Here is a 21,080-nt window from a genome sequence, read left to right as displayed (position 1 = left end):
GGTCGGGTCGCGGGGGTAGCAGCAGAGAAGCCCAGACTTCCCTCTCCCCGGCCACTTCTTCCAGCTCTTCTGGGAGAATCCCAAGGCGTTCCCAGGCCAGCCGGGAGACATAGTCCCTCCAGCGTGTCCTGGGTGTTCCCCGGTGCCCGGAACACCTCACCAGGGAGGCGTCCAAGAGGCATCCTGATCAGATGCCCGAGCCACCTCATCTGACTCCTCTTGATGCGTAGGAGCAGCGGCTCTACTCTGAGCCCCTCCCGGATGACTGAGCTCCTCACCCTATCCTTAAGGGAAAGCCCAGACACCCTGCGAAGGAAACTCATTTCAGCCACTTGTATTTGCGATCTCGTTCTTTCGGTCACTACCCATAGCTCATGACCATAGGTGAGGGTAGGAACGTAGATCGACTGGTAAATTGAGAGCTTTGCCTTACGGCTCAGCTCTTTTTTTCACCACGACAGACCGACAGGACAACATCATCTGCAAAAATCAGTGACCCAATCCTGAGTCCACCAAACCGGACCCCTTCAACACCCTGGCTGCGCCTAGAAATTCTGTCCATAAAAGTTATGAACAGAATCGGTGACAAAGGGCAGCCCTGGCGGAGTCCAACTCTCACTGGAAACGGGCTCGACTTACTGCCGGCAATGCGGACCAAGCTCTGACACTGGTTGTACAGGGACCGAACAGCTCTTATCAGGGGGTCCGTACCCCATACTCCCGAGCACCACAGGATTCCCCGAGGGACACGGTCGAACGCCTTTTCCAAGTCCACAAAGCACATGTAGACTGGTTGGGCAAACTCCCATGCACCCTCCAGGATCCTGCTAAGGGTGTAGAGCTGGTCCACTGTTCTGCGACACGGACGAAAACCACACTGTTCCTCCTGAATCCGAGGTTCGACTATCCGACGGACCCTCCTCTCCATGACCCCCAAACAGACTTTTCCAGGGAGGCTGAGGAGTGTGATCCCTCTATAGTTGGAACACACCCTCCGGTCCCCCTTTTTAAAGAGGGGGATCACCACCCCGGTCTGCCAATCCAGAGGCACTGTCCCCGATGTCCATGCGATGTTGCAGAGACGTGTCAACCAAGACAGTCCTACAACATCCAGAGCCTTAAGGAACTCCGGGCATATCTCATCCACCCCCGGGGCCCTGCCACCAAGGAGTTTTTTGACCACCTCGGTGACTTAAGTCCCAGAGATGGGAGAGCCCACCTCAGAGTCCCCAGGCTCTGCTTCCTCATTGGAAGGCATGTTAGTGGGATTGAGGAGGTCTTCGAAGTACTCCCCACCGACCCACAACCTCCCGAGTCGAGGTCAGCAGCACACCATCCCCACCATATACAGTGTTGACACTGCACTTCTTCCCCTTCCTGAGATGCCGGACGGTGGACCAGAATCTCCTCAAAGCCGTCCGAAAGTCGTTCTCCATGGCCTCTCCAAACTCCTCCCATGCCTGAGTTTTTGCCTCAGCAACAACCGAAGCCGCATTCCGCAGGTGGTGATCAGTTGACAGCTCCGCCCCTCTCTTCACCCGAGTGTCCAAGACATATGGCCGCAAGTCCGACGACACAACCACAAAGTCGATCATCGAACTGAGGCCTAGGGTGTCCTGGTGCCAAGTGCACATATGAACACCCTTATGCTTGAACATGGTGTTCGTTATGGACAATCCGTGGCGAGCACAGAAGTCCAATAACAAAACACCGCCGGGTTCAGATCGGGGGCATTCCTCCCAATCACGCCTTCCAGGTCTCACTGTCATTGCCCGTGGGCATTGAAGTCTCCCAGAAAACGAGGGAATCCCAGAAGGTATGCCCTCTAGCACCCTCCAGAGACTCCAAAAGGGTGGATACTCCAAACTGCTGTTGGCATACGCACAAACAACAGTCAGGACCCTTCCCCCACCCGGCGGAGGAAGCCACCCTCGTCCACCGGGTAAACCCCAACGCACAGGCTCCAAGTCGGGGGCAATAAGTATGCCCACACCTGCTCGGCGCCTCTCACCGGGGGCAACTCCAGAGTGGTAGAGAGTCCAGCCCCTCTCAAGGAGATTGGTTCCAGAGTCCAAGATGTGCGAGGTGAGTCCGACTATATCTAGCCGGAACCTCTCAACCTCGCGAACTAGCTCAGGCTCCTTCCCCTTCAGAGAGGTGACATTCCACGTTCCAAGAGGATCAGACCGCCAAGGTCTCCGCCTCCGGCCACCACCCAACTCACACTGCACCCGACCTCCTTGGCCCCTCCCATAGGTGGTGAGCCCATGGGAAGGAGGACCCACGTTACCTCTTCGGGCTGTGCCCGCCGAGCCCCATGGGTGCAGAACCGCCACCAGGCGCTCGCCATCGAGCCCCACCCCAGGCCTGGCTCCAGAGGGGGGCCCCGGTGACCCGCGTCCGGGCAAGGGAAAACGTCGTCCACAGTTTTTATTCTTCATTGGAGGTTTGGAACTGTTCTTTGTCTCATCCCTCACCTAGGACCAGTTTGCCTTGGGTGGCCCTACCAGGGGCATAAAGCCCCGGACAACATAGCTCCTAGGATCATTGGGACACGCAAACCCCTCCAGCACGATAAGGTGACGGCTCAAGGAGGGGTACCTATTAATACCTATTACCTATTACCTATTAATGCTCCATAGGTTATTAGTGAACGCATCTGTCCCGTGCAAGGATTAAAGGGGTCAGAGTAGGACAGAAAGGGGTGAAATTGGAAGGGAGAAAAAGAGAAAGAAAGCAAAGATCGAGAATGAGTGGAGGAAACAAATTAAGAGAGAAATGAAGTGAGATAAAGAGTGTTTGAATTAGTGTTTGAGTAGGTGCAAAGGAAAGGAGGTGAGGCAATCAATATACCTCATGGGGAACAAGGGAAATGGTGCTCCAGGGGTGGAGTCCCTTCTTTTGAGCATTATGAAGAGCAGGAGTGGAATATTGCTCTAATAATTGCCCTACCTATGCCAAAAGTTGGTGGTGAGACAAGGGATCTTGAGCTCGCTAGGTCCCTAAGTATGCCAAATGATGGTGGTAGGGACAAGAGCCAAAGACAGTCGATTGTGCTTGCTGGCATCTCAGCTCTGCAGAACATTCCAAGTTGGTGAAGATAGGAGAAAAAGAGGGTCCAAGAGGCAAGATAAGGACATTAAGTTGATTCTAATTTTGCCTTGATTTTAATATATCCATTGGATTGTTTATGGATTGATTGATTAATTTAACCTCCATAAATGCACTGCTTTAATGTACTTCTCTGTTAAAGGATTTTAACTGCACTTTTTTTGAACTCCATTGGAATTGTGATTGTTTGTGCATAAAACACTTTTGCACCAAGAATTTTGTGTCCTTAGTGTCCTGGGGCCTCATGTATAAACGGTGCGTACGCACAGAAATGTTGCGTAAGAACTTTTCCACGTTCAAATCGCGATGTATAAAACCTACACTTGGCGTAAAGCCACGCACTTTTCCACGGTACCTCATGCCTTGTCGTACGCAAGTTCTCCGCTCGGTTTTGCAAACTGGCGGCACCCAGCGTCAAAGCAATGGTACTGTTCTTGTGTGATTACTCATTATTTTCATGACGCGGCTTTATAAATACACAGAAACTAACCGCATATTGTTTATTAGTGTAATGCATCTGATTGTAATTAACTCGTAACAATATAATGGTTCAGGGAACAGCCATAGTATTCCAAATACCATAACTGCTTTAGCGTTGTTACTCTCACTTCTATTTCTTCTTCTTCTTTCAGCTCCTCCCATTAGGAGTTGCCACAGCGGATCATCTTTTTCCATATTTCTCTCACTGCACCACTCGGAGTATTTATATCACTGTATCTGAGTGTGAATCACAGCAGCAGCTGATCGGAAAGAGAATTATCGGTATACGGCATTAAGGACACGCTGTCTCAGCCACTGCAAAATGTTTTAAAGCCTTTCCTGTACGGACCTCGCGTTCAGAAACAGTTTAATCCCAAGAACTTTAAATGCACTCAATCAATTGCTCCTTGTAGAACGGTTAGCACTTATAAGTACAATCACCCCACTGTAAACTTGCACTACAGTTATAATATCTCACAACCTGGGCCACTTTATAAAGCGCGATTTACATATGATGACAATATCATTTTTAAGGTGAAATGCAGCAAAATATGTTTATTACATTATACAGGTAAAACTTTAACTTCATTTAAATAATCTATATTCTTCACTGGGAGTGTCGTGATTGATAGAATAATTAAACATGTACTACGAAGATATTTCAATGTTCTTTAAACGTTTTGAAGAATCGGCGCTAAGCTTACAGATGGCTTAACGTCTATTACAGAGCTGATTGTATGGCGATCGGTTACTTGGGGAAAGAAAAGCAAGGACTCTTGGGCGCACGCCAATATATATTGAATATAAAACAGAAAGAGAAAATAACAACACAGCTAAAAGCGCAGCGACAAATTTCAACAAAAGATAAATGCTTGTCATGAGCACGAGGCTCATGAAACACATGTTTAATAACGTGCTTTAGCTCCTATCATCATGAAAATGACATCACGTATACATCTCAGTATTTTAGTTATTCAGAGAGCTGTAATATCACGAATGTCATGGATTCTGTGTCCAGTTGGAGGAAGAGAGCCGGTTTAAGAAGCAAGTAGAAATTCACACACATAGAGCACATAGAAGATCAAATACAAAACAAAGCATTTAACGTGCTACTTTAATTATGATGTGATTTGAGAAACTGGTTAATTAAACGATTTTAAGATGAAGTTTATGATGTTCTACTAAATGACAAAATAAACTACGTGATTAAAGTGGAAAATTCGAGATTAAAGTTGACATTTCGTGCTTTTTCCCCACCGTGTGCCTTTTTCTCTGTACCCTAATAAACTTTCATATGACACTCAGACAGTGGACTTACAACTCTTCTTTTCACGGCAACTTTGATATGTGACTTCTTTTTATTTCCGGCACTGTGCGATTTTGTGAATGTGAGCTTTCAAGTTTCTCCAACACGCTATGTCACTCGATCAACTTCATTTTGTTGATTATACCACGGTTTATTTGAACAAATAGTATGTTTTTCCTTTGCTTCCACTTGGTATTCGCTGAAATTCTTATATTTTCCCCGTGCTTTTCCCATTGTCTTTTCACAGAAGGCTGCGCTTAAGGGCGATTTATATTGATTTGCATATTCAAAGAGGCGTAATTCTGGGAGGATTTGGGGCGTTACATAATGCACGTGCACAAGCGTTAGTTTTCACGCTGGTCGGGATTTATGTAGCGGAAGAACGTGGAAGTTGGAGTACGCACGGATTCCTGTATCTGGATTTTTCTGTGCATAAGCACATTTCGGCTTTTGTGCTTACGCCATGTTATAGTGCGAGTTCTACGCACGGCGTTATACATGAGGCCCCTGGACCATGGTCAGTTATGATTATTGACATCCCAGGAAAAGGATCATACCAAGTCTGCAGGCACCCAGGGCATTGCATTCTCCTTTCCTGTTCATGAATTTCTTGATCATGATACCAAAGTACAGATCAAGATTGTAGATTAGCCATTTTGGGAAACTAAGGATCGTACCTCAACATTTGTAATTGCTGTTATCCTGTTGGCCTCACAGAACTATAATCTCTGACATACATTCGAGGGATTTGTTTTTTTATTTTTTTTTTCTATTGTATTATCAGTTTTAGGGCGAAGAGATCAGAAAAACAGAAAAACCTTGGAACTGAACTGTTGTTTCTCCAGATCAAGAGGAGACAGAGTAGGTATTTTGGTCTTGTACTGTAGTTAGAATGGCAACCCAGCCAAAGGGGAGGCAGAAACCAGTGTGTTTCTTTGTGTCGGTCACAAACCCGGATAAATGGGGAGGGTTACGTCAGGAGGGGCATCTGGTGTAAAATTTTGCCAAATCAATATGCGGACAACAATACAAATTTCCGTACTGAATCGGTCAAGCCCTGGGTTAACAACGACCGCCACCAGTACTGTTAGTCAACAGGGTGCTGGCAGAAATTGGGCTATTGTTTGGCTGAAGAAGAAGAAGGAGAAGAAGAGGGGGGGAAATGTGTCCGGAGGCAGGAGGAGAGGAGGAAGGTAAAGAGAGTGGAACTGAGGGTAGGAACTTTGAATGCTGGCAGTATGACTGGTAAGGGAAGAGAGTTAGCCAATATGATGGAGAGAAGGAAGGTTGATATATTGTGCGTGCAACAGACTAAATGGAAGGGGAGTAAGGCCAGGTGGATCGGAGGTGGATTCAAATTGTTCTGTCATGGTGTGGATGGGAGGAGAAATGGAGTAGGGGTTATTCTGAAGGAACAGTATGTCAAGAGTGTTTTGAAGGTGAAAAGAGTGTCAGACAGAGTAATGATTATGAAGCTGGATATTGGAGGTGTGATGATCAATGTTGTTAGTGCATATGCTCCGCAAGTTGGGTGTGCAATGGATGAGAAAGAAGACTTTTGGAGTGAGTTCGATGAAGTGATGAACAGTGTACCCAAGGGACAGAAAGTGGTGATTGGAGCAGATTTCAATGTACATGTTGGTGAAGGGAACAGAGGAGACGAGGAGGTGATGGGTAGGTATGGTGTCAAGGAGAGGAATGAAGAAGGTCAGAAGATAGTGGATTTTGCCAAAAGGATGGACATGGCTCTGGTGAATACGTATTTTAAGAAGAGGGAGGAACATAGGGTTACGTTAAGAGTGGAGGAAGATGCACACAGGCAGATTACATCCTATACAGACGAGTTAATCTGCAGGAGACTGAAGACTGCAAAGTGGTGTCAGGGAAGAGTGTAGTTAAGCAGCATAGGATGGTGGTCTGTAGGATGATGTTGGAGATCAAGAAAAAGAAGAGAGTGGAAGTTGAAAAAGGAAGACTGCAAGGCTGAATTTAGGGAGAAGGTGAGACAGGCACTGAGTGGTAGTGAAGAATTACCAGACAGTTGGGAAACTACAGCAGATGTAGTAAGGGTGACAGCAAGAAGGGTGCTTGGCGTGACATCTGGACAGAGGAAGGAGGAAAAGGAAACCTGGTGGTGGAATGGGTAAGTACAGGAGAGTATACAGAGGAAGAGGATGGCAAAGAAGAAGTGGGATAGTCAGAGAGATGCAGAAAGTAGACAAGAGTACAAGGAGGTAAGGTACAAGGTGAAGAAAGAAGTGGCAAAGCTAAAGAAAAGGCGTATGATGAGTTGTATGAGAGGTTGGACCCTAAGGAGGTAGAAAAGGACCTGAACTGATTGGCTAGACAGAGGGACAGAGCTGGGAAAGAGTGCAGCAGGTTAGGTTGATAAAGGATAAAGATGGAAATGTACTCAAGCGAGGAGAGTGTGTTGAGCAGATGGAAAAAGTACTTTGAGAGGCTGATGAATGAAGAGAACGAGAGAGAGAAGAGGTTGGATGATGTGGAGATAGTGAATCAGGAAGTGCAATGGATTAGCAAGGAGGAAGTAAGGACAGCTATGAAGAGGATGAAGAATGGAAAAGCCGTTGGTCCAGATGACATACCTGTGGAAGCATGGAGGTGTTTAGGAGAGATGGCAGTGGAGTTTTTAACCAGATTGTTTAATGGAATCTTGGAAAGTGAGAGGATGCCTGAGGAGTGGAGAAGAAGTGTACTGGTGCCAATATTTAAGAATAAGGGGGATGTGCAGTACTGTAGTAACTACAAGGGGATAAAATTGATGAGCCACAGTATGAAGTTATGGGAAAAAGTAGTGGAAGCTAGGTTAAGAAGTGAGGTGATGATTAGTGAGCAGCAGTATGGTTTCATGCCAAGAAAGAGCACCACAGATGCAATGTTTGCTCTGAGGGTGTTGATGGAGAAGTATAGAGAAGGCCAGAAGGAGTTGCATTGCGTCTTTGTGGACCTGGAGAAAGCATATGACAGGGTGCCTCGAGGGGAGTTGAAGTATTGTATAAGGAAGTCAGGAGTGGCAGAGATGTATGTAAGAGTTGTACAGGATATGTACGAGGGAAGTGTGGTCATGGTGGGGTCTGTGGTGGAGTGACGGATGCATTCAAGTTGGAGGTTGGATTACATCAGGGATTGGCTCTGAGCACTTTCTTATTTGCAATGGTGATGGACAGGTTGACAGACGAAATTAGACAGGAGTACACGTGGACTATGATGTTTGCTGATGACATTGTGATCTATAGCGATAGTAGGGAGCAGGTTGAGGAGACCCTGGAGAGGTGGAAACATGCTTTAGAGAGGAGAGGAAGGTCAGTAGGGACAAGACATGTGTAAAAGAGAGGGAGGTCAGTGGAATGGTGAGGATGCAAGGAGTAGAGTTGGTGAAGGTGGATGAGTTTAAACACTCGGGATCAACATTACAGAGTAATGGGGATTGTGGAAGAGAGGAGAAAAAGTGCAGGTAGGGTGAAATGGGTGGAGAAGAGTGTCAGGAGTGATTTGTGATAGACGGATATCAGCAAGAGTGAAAGGGAAGGTCTACAGGATGGTGGTAAGACCAGCTATGTTATATGGGTTGGAGACAGTGGCACTGACCAGAAAGCAGGAGACAAAGCTGGAGGTAGCAGAGTTAAAGATGCTAAGATTTGCATTTGGTGTGACGAGGATGGACAGGATTAGAAACATTAGTACATTAGAGGGTCAGCTCATGTTGGACTGTTGGTAGACAAAGTTAGAGAGGCGAGATTGCGCTGGTTTGGACATGTGCAGAGGAGATGCTGAGTATATTGGGAGAAGGATGCTATGGATAGAGCTGCCAGGCAAGAGAAAAAGAGGAAGGCCTAAGAGAAGGTTTATGGATGTGGCGAGAGAGGACTTGCAGGTGATGGGTTTAACAGAACATCATACAGAGGACAGAAAGATATTGAAGAAGGTGATCTGCTGTGGTGACCCCCTCATGGGAGCAGCCAAAAGAAGAAGAAGACTGTAGTTAGAATGGCCTGTTGGGACCTCCCATGGAGGATATTAAATGTATGTCCACTGAAAGAAGATCCAAGGGTAGATCTAAGAAACACTGGAAAGATTATACTGTATCTCTCAGTTGACCTGTGAGTTGCTGCAGAGGTGTTGGCAGACGTAACTAAGGATAAGATGGCCCAATCAACCCAGCTCAGTGTGTTTCTACTGCCACCCCGATTAGGATGAGCAGAGTTGAAGAGATGAAAAAAAGAATACTTTTTTTGATTTTACTCTCCCATTGTTCTCCAAAACAGGCATTTCACACCTGAAACAAATTGCTTCTCTTAAGTATGGTTCGTGGAATCACTGTAGATGGGAAAAATTAATATAGTCTGAATCTACAGTTGAATCTGTTTTGCCATTTTCTACATCAATAGGAGTTCTGAGAACATATTTTTGTATTGTTACAGTGCAAACGGAGCTTGTGTCCAAAAATTTCTCTCAGTTTAAGATGTGGGTCTATAAGGTTTTGTTTTTCTCCCAAATTCTTTACTACTAATGTCGTCTTTATTTCTGTATTGCCAATAAATGCACTTTCATTTGTAACTGTTATTCATGTGTTGTATATCTGTATGAAGTTTGGTTCTTTATACATATGAATATCTTTTAGTGTTCAATGATTTTTCCAGAATTTTGAGACATGTGATGAAATATGTTAAAGTAAAACTGTTTTTATTATAGTTAGACATAGTGATACAGTTTTTGGCACTTCTGCCTAATGTTTTAAGCATTCTTGCAACCGGTAATTGTCTGTGTTGAATTTCTTTGTTCTCCCTGTGTTCGTGTGGAGATTCCTTGGGCTACTCTGGTTTTCTCCACACGTTCCCAATGACATGAAAGTTAGATTAATTAATGACTAAATTGGCTCCTGTGGTGGGTGCATGTTCCTTTGATGGACTGGTGCCCTGTCCTGGGTTTTTCCCAATTCTGTACACAGTACTTTCAAGATAAACTTTGATTAACACACCATTAAATTAACTTTATTTGAGAAAATACATGCATATGTTTTTTCTTTGTTTGATAAATGTTCAGTCTTAATTGTAATAGTAACAGATAAAATAGATCAAAATCCCAAAAAGACACAATGTTTAGTGATTGTTCTCACAGTTTGTAGACACTAGTTTGGTTGGGGTGCCATTTATATGTTCTCCATGTGCTATTCTTGCTCTTTTCTGTATACATCAGGTAGTCTAGAGTACTGTGGTTATGTTAGTAATCAATTTTGTATATGTTATATGGATAGATGTGCCTACATTAGTAGGTGTGCTGTACCTGAGTCCAGGGCTGATTTCTGTATTGGACCCATTAGTGCTGGAGTAGGCATCAAATTAGAAGCAATTTAAAATAATAGATAAGCAGTACTTTTACTTTTTTAAAGTGTATTATTATATTTAAGCGAAAGAGTATTTCATTCGCAGTTGGTATAAGATGAAGACATAATGTCCCATACTCACTAAGCAGTAACAACCTTAAAATTTTAAGAATTAAAAGATGCACTTTTAAGGACAAGGTAAATGCTTGCTTTTAATGATAACTGATGTTTCTGTTTTTGACTAGATTAGATTAGATAAACTTTATTAATCCCATGGGGATTAAATGTTAATTAATATACTCCTTGTGATGAAAAATAATATACTCAGATTCAGAGAACCAGCATGACCTGATTTGCTTGTCTTTTACCTTAACCCTGACACCAGAGGGTCAATTATCAGTCTTGACATAACAAGATCAGAACAAGCAAAGTATACACCATGGTGATTGTAGGATAATTGTACCTCGGTAGCAAAATCATCAGTCTTAAAACAAGCTTTTAGAAGATGAATTCATGGTTTTATGAAGTTGAAAGGTTAACTTGCCAAAACACAACACCATTTACTTTAAAGATGCGACAGTAGAATTGTGTTGAAGATAGTAGCAGGCTGACACTCATGTCAATCAGAAACAATATGGAAGAGTCACAAATGCATCACCAGTGGAGAAGTGGCAGGTGAAGTGACAGGTGCTCACAAAACTTACCTCAATGCTTACTATTAACTAGGACCTTAAGTAAGATCTTCATAGGTTCTAATTAGTAAGATCTCAGACCATGAATCAATAACTTGCAGAGGTGAGCCAACTAACTACTGTCTTCACTGACTGTGCCAGGGCAGACGATAATCTCAAAATTTCCAACTGTTTATCCACCCATTTTTGAAACAGCTGTCTGAAGATAACCGGGAGCCAGAATTAATCCCAGCACCATTTGATGCAAAGCACAAATCAATTATGAATAGAACTCCAGTCTATGGTGAAACTGCTCTCCTTCTAGACAGTTTCCCAGTCCATGAAAAAGAAATTCCAGATTCTGTGAACCTAGGAATCAACAGATGAAAAGAGTCTGCTGTCAGATTAGATGACCCAGCACAGACCCTACAGTAGAATGATCTGGAGTTAGTGGGTGGTCATTTGGCCTAGGTCTTCAGGTCTGTGTCTGTGTCTGACTTGGTCTTTGACATTCTCTCTTACAATTGACTGTGGACCCCCCAGAGGTTTACTTTATCTAGGGCTGACTGGAGGTTTTGTTTTCCTCTTCACTATTGGTCATAGTTCAATAACTAATTAACGGACAAATACTGTTGGGCTCCATTTATGTTGATTAGTTTAAAACTGCTTTGTTTTCCTTGCTATTTAAATAAATCTGTATATTTATATGTACTCATTATGTAATTAGTAATTTGTAAAGTTTATATTTGCATTTTACCCGTTAACATCGATCTGTGCCAGCAATCTGAGGAACATTTTACAAAAATAACCTGAATTGAATTATTGCAGTCCACTCTCATGGACACATCTACACTTACATAATAATGTTTCAATTTGAAGTAACCAATTAACTTAATATACAGTACACAGTGTTCCCCATGTTTTCCATTTAGACGTAATAGTAAAACACCATAATAATAAGAATAATCATCATCATCATCATCATCATATCCAACTATTATGCAACCATTTTAATCCAGTTAATGGTCAAAGGGCTGGACCCTATCTCAGAAACACATGTCCATACTCACTGATATAACTGATATATCACTCAAATAACCTGATATATATGTTAGGGATAAAGGCAAAAGTGCCCAGAGAAACACCTTTGTGCATGCAGGGAGAACATGCAAATTCCAAAAAGAAAATCACCACATCCAGGATGTGAAACCCTGACCACTGTGCCACATCTTCTAACCAATATAAACAATAATAAGAATGATAGCTTTAGCTTAAATCCAGTGGTAGAATACTTCAAGTTCAGTAGGATTGTATTTCACATTCTGGAGACTTCCTCCAGAGCACAGCTGCATTTTTCTCCACTTGAGATATGAAATGTGAAACACTTCAGAAAACATTCACATACATTTTAGTGAACAAGCTGTCCAGCCCACAGAGACTACACTGAAGGTACATGGCAGTTCAAGCAGAAGGACACAGTTAATTTTCAGAAGGTCGAGGTGTTTTTAAACTGTGCTCCCACATTTCGATACTTCAGTAGCTCCCTGCTTTAAAATTTACTGTGATAAAGGTCAAAGATCAGACTTCCACAATGACCTCGACATTGCCTGTCCATGGGACTGGATAGTATATTTTCTCCTTTTTGTGAAATTATGATATCAAGCGTGAATTCGATTTGTCATCTGCGAGAGTGAGAATAAAAAGTTCATTTTCCCAGGGCCTGCCTTGTTAGACCCCCTCCCCACACACATACACTGAGCTATCTCCCCTTTCTTCTGCGGTGAAAAGGGGCCACGGGCTTGGCGGCTCAACCCAGCGGGAGCAGTATTGATCAATGCTGATTGATTACCTCCACAGAATAAAATGCCGCCCTCAGTAGTGGGATCTGGCCGGCAGCTGCTCCATTCAGGCAAGATTCAGCAAGAGGGCAGAGCTTGGTTTGGGCGGTGAGGTCAGCAAGTGATTGGCCTCTTGGACTTTTTCTCAGATGACTTGGTTAAGAGAAACAGTGTCTTATAGCAAATTTAAACCAAGTTCAAGCAAAAATGAAGATGATATTGTAGACCCACATCTATACTTATAAATAATATTCTGAAAAATGTATGTTGAATGAACAAAACAACCACAAACAAAATTGCCAGGCAACTGAAAATGCACAAAAGCAGTTTACAAGAGCTGTTCTCTGCAGATATTTTAACATGCTGCTGGTACTTAGTTGCTAGAATTGTGCAGTCACATTTAGAAACAAACAGTTGAGAAGTAGGGTAAATGCACAATGAACTGCACTTAGCTGCTTTTCATTGCCATCAACAAACCCGTTTTGCTTCTGTGCATAGTCAAGCTCAATTTTTCTAATATGACTGCTGCTTTATTCCCTGATATCAGTCCTCACTTCTGACTAACATTTAGTTTGCAGTTAGACATGTAGCAGTATATGGCCTAAATGACTACAGTCATTCAGCTGGCATGGGTGCACCTGCTAAACTAGTGAAAACACTATTTATCTGTGTGAAAAACGAAAAAAAAAAAAAGACCGGGCCTCTGAATGTGAGTGACATTCAATAAGCTTCTCACTGTGGGCATTATTTCTTCTCTGCTCTGCAAACACAGGCTCAAGTTAGAGTCATATTGAAGCTTGTTGAGTCATTTCTTTCGTTGAGCTCTTCTTTGTGGGCTGCCATGGACTTATACATTTTGTACAATTAAAAGTAGAAAATTCCAAGTAATTACCAATATCTCCACAGAGGTTTGCAGCAATGCAGATGTTTAAAGACAGAGTATACAATGATGAAAAAGCGTATTGCTGAGTAAGACAGTTCAACATATTTCTTGAAATGGATTTGGAAGGGATCTGAAGTAAAACAAAAATAGTTCAGAATTATATTTGAAAAGCAACCTGTAATAAAAATTAGTTTCTTACAAAAGGCGATAACTGAAAATTTATTTTTGTGACTTTTCAAAGAAATTGTTAGGCAGTAGTAGTAATGGATATACATGTTACTTCTCTTTTTTAAAGGCAAAGTGAATGTGAAACACAAAATATACAACACTAGCCATGTGCGCCCAACTACGTTGCGCGTGTTAAAGTTGTCTGTGAAGGGCTCCCTGTTTAAACGCGGCTGCCAGTGGTGAACTGGGCCCTTCGTTGCACAGCATTATGATTTTTTATAAGGGAAATAAAATTACAAAAGAAAACCCTTGGATATTGATTCGATAGGAACGGCCTACTCGGAATCACTGTCCGAATAGTAATTATGTGGTGGTGCAGGACCATTTTTGCTTCTGTCCGCTCACAGTCCATCTCGTTTTCACGATGCTATTGTTTCCTCTCACGATCTCTTCTCAACCTTTCTCCAATCTTTCACCAAAGAGTAAGGCAATATACACGGACCAATGGTTATAAAAGGGGGACACATAGGTATCCAGGCTCTTTAAAGCATAAATAGAGATCACTTCACTGACATGTGAGCAAGCCACGGTACAACTGTGAGACGAGCAGCACTCGCTCGCTACAACGTAACAATAATAATTTCCGGAATGTGCTGTTACGTTGTCATTCATTTTACCCACTGTCTTTCTTTCATTCATATGTTACGTAGGCACGTACCTTTAATCTTCAGCAATCTCATTCTCTAACCAGGCCTCAGGAGCAAACCAGCGTAACAATGTCCACCACCTCTTTCGTTATTTCAGCACATTATTGACATCCGTGAGTAACAACAACGTACTAAACTGGAAGGTGGTCTACGCATGCGTGGAATTCGCGGACAAACAAAGATCAAGATCTAAATGAAGATCTCTTTAGTTAGTTTAAAGCACAACAATTTGTTTAGTTTGAATGTCTGTGTTTTGAGGTGTGACTGGAGTACTACAGTCTTCAGTAGTATAAGCCTGGAGGAGATTCTTAATGCAATGCCTATGTTTTAGCTGTCTCTCTACTGCCATCTAGTGCTTCTTCTTCTAATTCATTCGCGGACAAACAAAGATCAAGATCCAAATGAAGATTATATATAGAGATTCCATTTCATAGAAGCTTTTTAATTACTTATTGCCATTGTGACAGATAGAGGGTGCTATCGTCCTCTTGAACATTCAGACTATACGCCAGACATGAGGTAAAAGTCCAATAATTGACTTTATTATAATTATTCAGTGCACAAAGCACCCTCCACTCCACAATACTCATCCAATACAATACCAATAATCAACCACTCCCAGACACGCTGCCACCCTTCCACCCAGCTCATCTCGACGTCTGGGATTTCCCATAGTCCTTTTATATTCCCAGACCTGGATCAAAAGTCCTCTTCTTCATCCCAGAAGTACGTCATTCCTCCTGTCACTGTGACTAAGACGTACTTCCAGGTTATAGGGCACATACGATTCTCTGGGCCTCCCTGCAGCGTCCTCTGTTGGCCCCTGTGGTATCCAGATATCCGGATGTAAAGGAAAACTCCACTGTCCATGATTCCCTGCTGGTATTCGGGGCACCTCCATGCTGCAGGTCGAGCTCCACCTGGCGGCCTGGGGGTATTGGCCGGGATGACTGGCCGGCCATAGTCCACACCATTCTCTACCCATTCAATTGATATACAGTACATATTCTGCCTAACCTTTAACTGCTCAGGATGAAAACAATCCCCAACCACTTGAATTGGGACCTGAGTACAGCAGGTGACATCTCATCACTTCACTGGCACAGTGTGAGTTTTTTTATTGTTGCTGGAGTGCCAATCCTGCCACCAACCTCCATTTGTTCTCTGTAAGATGGAGGACCTGCTTGCAGGGCTGGATGCAGATTAACATCATACCCAGGATGGAGCAATTGCAGGTTAAGGGCCTTGCTAAAGAGCCCAACAGAACAGAGCCACTTCTGGCATTTAAGGAATTCGAACCGGCAACCATCCGATCCCTAGCCTCAGAGCCACCACTCCGCCCCAGCATGGGAAAGGTGCTATATAAATAAAATGTATTACTATTATTATTAGTATTGCTATAACATACACTGTGTGTAGGCTAATAGCTATAAGCATTATTTGGCTGAAGACTCACCCTTCTGTTAGTCACTGTATCCAACTTGAACATTTTCAGCTTATCCCTTGCAAAAATGAAATATATTACAATGTATTATAAATATATTACAATATATTACAAAAATTTGTGGACATATCTTTCAATATAATGTAACATATGTTTAATTCAAATACATATTTTAAGATTATATTTGAAATATGGGGGAAACATATACTCTTCTTAATATACTGTAACATATTTTCAAATGCCTTATATTTTTACATACTGTAGAAAAAGCTAAACACAATCCGCTAATGATTCTAATTTATTTTGAACTTCCTGTAAATCCCTAAAAGTAGTTCAAGCAAGCCACTCTGTCAGCACACAGTACATAGGTTTCAATTTACAATCTTATTACTTGAAATTATAATTTGTTTTGTTTCAGAGTGCAATTTGATCCAAGACATGTTTTAATATCAGAAACACCTCTAAGATATCTCTAAGATTGTATCCAGCAAGTGGTGTTAGCTCTCTTGTTAGTATAAATTCTTTTGTAATTGCGGTATGTTACATCACCCGAAACTATATACTGTGGATATAATATGAAAAGGTGATGCCCCTCCTTTAGTGATACAGTGGTAAGAAATCACATAGGAGAAATAACTTGGCTTTCTTTAATGATGGCTTACGCTGTATAACAGACGAAGGAAGCCGACGGACAGATGGGAGGTAACGTCATATGATCCTGAACATTCATCCAAAGCAGCTACGAAAATGGCAGACTCTACACATCAGGCCCCCACTCCCGAACTGGGTTCTTGCCATGGCTTCCAGGGAGGGGTATCGCCTTTTTATATTATATCTATATAGATTCAGGTTATGTAAAATGCCACAATTATAAAAGAACTCATTCCAACAAGGTAGCTAACACCCCCTGCTGGATACAAGGATATGTTCAGTACCAGATTTATATATTTTTAAATTATACTGCAATATAAAAAAATAACAAATTTCTTAAAATATATCATACAGTATATTACAACTAGCATTACATTATATTTAAAAATATATTTCAAGAGTTTTTCTAACTTGTATCTTAAATTATAAAATGCCTAGTATTTCATAATACAAGCTTTTGTATTCCTTCATTAAAAATGTTTTAGGCTAAGCTGTGAGCCATGAATGCATCACTGTCTTCACCTGTTCATCAGGTGAATCTTCATCCTTGAAAGCTACTCTTGAAGTCTGTCGTGGATAATTGCCTAGGCAGAGCCATGGCTGATTTGCAAATGATTTGCCACATCATCTACTGTCACTCATTTGTTTAACAGAATCATTTCATGTGCACCCTCATGCTGTCATCATTTGAGGATGTGGACAGGCGTTCAGCTCCTTCTTCATGGCTGACATTTGTGCGACCTTCCTTGAACTTCTCCATTTATAAACACTTCTTCGTGACAAAACACTTTCTCCATATTGTGCGCAAAGTCTTCGATAAATATCAGCACCAGGCACACCCTCAGACCACAAAAAACAAATCACTGCACGTTGCTCTTTTTTCATGCAAATCACAAATGGGGCAGCCATTTTTGACTCATCACAATTACAAATGATCTGACTTAACACGTTCATGCCTGCCCAGCAGTGACTGGGGAGACAGGGACCTCGCACAGAAAGCACTGATAAGACAATACTACTAACAGAATTTTTAATATAACAAGAGTGCGGATAAGTTTTGACTCACCCTCATATTATATAACATAGTTAAAAATATTTTCATATAGATAGTAACACATTTTAAACTAAACTGCTCAAAAAAATTAAAGGAACACTTTGAAAACACATCAGATCTCAATGGGAAAAAGAAATCCTCCTGGATATCTATACTGATATAGACTGGGTAATGTGTTAGGAACGAAAGGATGCCACATCGTTTGATGGAAATGAAAATGATCAACCTACAGAGCCCTGAATTCAAAGACGCCCAAAATCAGAGTGAAAAATTATGTGGCAGGCTAGTCCATTTTGCCAAAATTGAATTGCAGCAACTCAAAATTGTACGCAGCACTTTGTATGGCCCCTGTGTTCTTGTATACATGCCTGACAACATCGGTGCATGCTTCTAATGAGATGACAGATGGTGTTGTGAGGGATCTCCTCCCAGATCTGGACCAGGGCATCACTGAGCTCCTGGACAGTCTGAGGTGCAACCTGGTGGCATTGGATGGACCAAAACATAATGTCCCAGAGGTGTTCTATTGGATTTAGGTCAGGAAAGTGTGGTGGCCAGTCAATGGTATCAATTCCTTCATCCTCCAGGAACTGCCTGCATACTCTCGCCACATGAGGCCAGGAATTGTTGTGCACCAGGAGCCATTGTACCAGCACAGGGTTTGACAATGGGTCCAAGGATTTCATCCTGATACCTAATGGCAGCCAAGGTGCCTTTGTCAAGCCTGTAGCGGTCTGTGTGACCCTCCATGGATATGCCTCCCCAGACAATCATTAACCCACCACCAAACTGCTCATGCTGAATGATGTTACAGGCAGCATAATGTTCTCCATGGCTTCTCCAGACCCTTTCACTTCTGTCATGTGCTCAGGGTGAACCTGCTCTCATCTGTGAAAAGCACAGGGCACCAGTGGTGCATCTGCCAATTCTGGTATTCTATGGCGAATGCCAATCGAGCTGCATGCTGCTGGGCAGTGAGCTCAGGGCCCATTAGAGGACATGGGGCCCTTGGGTCACCCTCATGAAGTCTTTCTGGTTGTTTGGTCAGAGACATTCACACCAGTGGCCTGCTGGAGGTCATTTTGTAGGGCTCTGGCAGTGCTCATCCTGTTCCTCCTTGCCCAAAGGAGCAGATACTGATCCTGCTGATGGGTTATGGACCTTCTATGGCCCTCTCCAGCTCTCCTAGAGTAACTGCTTGTCTCCTAGAATCTCCTCCATGCCCTTGAGACTGTGCAGGGAGACACAGCAAACCTTCTGGCAATGACACGTATTGATGTGCCATCCTGGAGAAATTGGACTACCTGTGCAACCTCTGTAGGGTCCAGGTATCGCCTCATGCTAGTAGTGACACTGACTGTAGCCAAATGCAAAACTAGTGAAGAAACAGTCAGAAAAGATGAGGGGGGAAAAATGTCAGTGGCCTCCACCTGTTAAACCATTCCTGTTTTGGGGGTCATCTCATTGTTGCCCCTCTAGTGCATCTGTTGTTAATTTCATTAACACCACAGCAGCTGAAACTGATTAACAACCCCCTCTGCTACTTAACTGACCAGATTAATATCCCATAAGTTTCATTGACTTTATGCTATACTCTGATTAAAAAGTGTTCCTTTAATTCTTTTGAGCAGTATATATATATTAAATGCATGTCATTTTTGTAAGGGATAGCACCTTGAATAAAATTGCTGAAAAATTTAAGTCAATGTATTCAAAGATGTGGTAACATGTTTGATTGAATATAAAAATGTATTGTATGAAATTTAAAAACTTGCTAAATTCTTAAACAGTAAAATGAAAACAGACTCCATCTTTACAATATATAAAATCATTTTACAATCCCTCGCTTTCAAAGATCCAAGAGGACACTGGAAAAAGAACTCTCAATTAATATAATCAGATTAATAATCAGAAAAGGAGTGGAAAGTAGTAATGCAGAGAATTCACTCGAGCTCCATATCGCAAAGCATACAATTATACAACTCAAAATTATATATCGAGCACATCTGTCTCGACTAAAACTCTCCAAAATGTTTCCAGGGCAGGATCCAACCTGCGAACGCTGCAACCAAGTCCCAGCCTCACTGGGTCACATGTTCTGGGCCTGCACCAAATTAACATTATTCTGGACCAAAATTTTAATTACCTTTCAGCCTTGGACTCACAATCCCTCCTAACCCATTAACAGCTGTGTTTGGGGTTCTTCCAGAGGGGCTTAAAGTGGAGAAAGACAAACAAATTGTTAATTGCATTCACTACACTTTTGGCACGCAGACTTATTCTGGTAAACTGGAAGACCCCAAACTCTCCTTTTTAAGTCAGTGGGAAACTGATGTGTTAAATTATTTGAAATTGGAAAAAATCAAATACTCAGTTAGAGGATCCGTACAGACTTTTTTCAAAACATGGCAAGATCTAATCAGTAATATTTTAAAATAAGTTCTTGAAGCACAGAGAATTTATTAATTTAGGTATTTTTACAAGCCTTAAATTTCACGCTTTGGCTTGCTCTCTCTCTCAGGGTGGGGATCGATCTGTTCTTAACTCAATTTTTTTTTTTGTAAAAACTTGATTGCTTTGTATGGATTGTAATAAAATTAATAAAAAAAAGGAATAAAAAAAAAGAAATTGACAGTAAAATTTGCTTTATGTGTGATTTTGCAATCGTGAAACGTGAAACTCACTAAAAGGAATTTTTGAGGATTTTTAAATGTAATTGTGGAAAGCAAGACATATTGGTCTCTTTGGCCCTATTAGTGGCACATTGCAGTTAATTTGCAGCACACCCAAAAAGAAAACAATTCTGTAGTTCTAGTATACAGGAAATTTGCCCCTACTGTTACTTAGAAACCCCTCTTTAATGTTTCTTCATTCCTGTAGGTATTGATGAAAATATAAATGCTCCTTGCACAGTGATACAACATACTAAATGTCATTTCTGTGTCTGATGCATCTTTAGGGGATGAAATTGCTAAAACTGTTACCATAAGTGGAAATGCAGGTATCACACTTCCAGAACAAGTACAATACACAACTCTACAGATCACGAAGGAAATGATTCAGGTGATATTTTTTTTTCAATATTATTTAAACTGTATTTGAAAGGTAAACGCAAAAACTATTTTGTGTAATGGAAATCTACGTTTTCCTTCAAATCCACTTTTGAATGAATGCTGGCTCATCTCTAATTCCTATAAATCACACACCATCAAACCTGAAACACAAAATGGCATCCCTCATTCAGAGTTATACAATACACAAAACAATAGTAAAATGGTGTCACTTAAACAACAGTAAAAATAAATAATACCACAGCATTGTTTTCAAAAACCGGATAGCAAATATTTACAGCAAAAAGTCATAGGTCAATTAAATTATTTTTTTGCTAGGCATCTGAGTATTAAATGTTTCTTTGCCCATTAA

At 42.0% G+C, this 21,080-nt stretch overlaps 1 protein-coding gene across 1 annotated transcript in view; it reads left to right on the top strand.

Moving 5' to 3' along the window:
- The window catches only part of LOC120538573 (major histocompatibility complex class I-related gene protein-like), a 59,403-nt gene extending 48,104 nt beyond the window's left edge, over positions 1 to 11,299 (top strand). The window contains exons 4-5 of the mRNA XM_039767968.1: positions 5,682 to 5,758; positions 11,129 to 11,299. Of these exons, the coding sequence (XP_039623902.1) occupies positions 5,682 to 5,758; positions 11,129 to 11,299 (248 nt within the window). The remainder of the gene's footprint in view (positions 1 to 5,681; positions 5,759 to 11,128) is intronic.
- Positions 11,300 to 21,080: the final 9,781 nt, after the last annotated feature.

Source organism: Polypterus senegalus, chromosome 11, assembly GCF_016835505.1.
Source record: "Polypterus senegalus isolate Bchr_013 chromosome 11, ASM1683550v1, whole genome shotgun sequence".
Classification (NCBI taxonomy): Eukaryota; Metazoa; Chordata; class Cladistia; order Polypteriformes; family Polypteridae; genus Polypterus; species Polypterus senegalus.
This window is presented reverse-complemented; position numbering and strand designations above follow the sequence as displayed.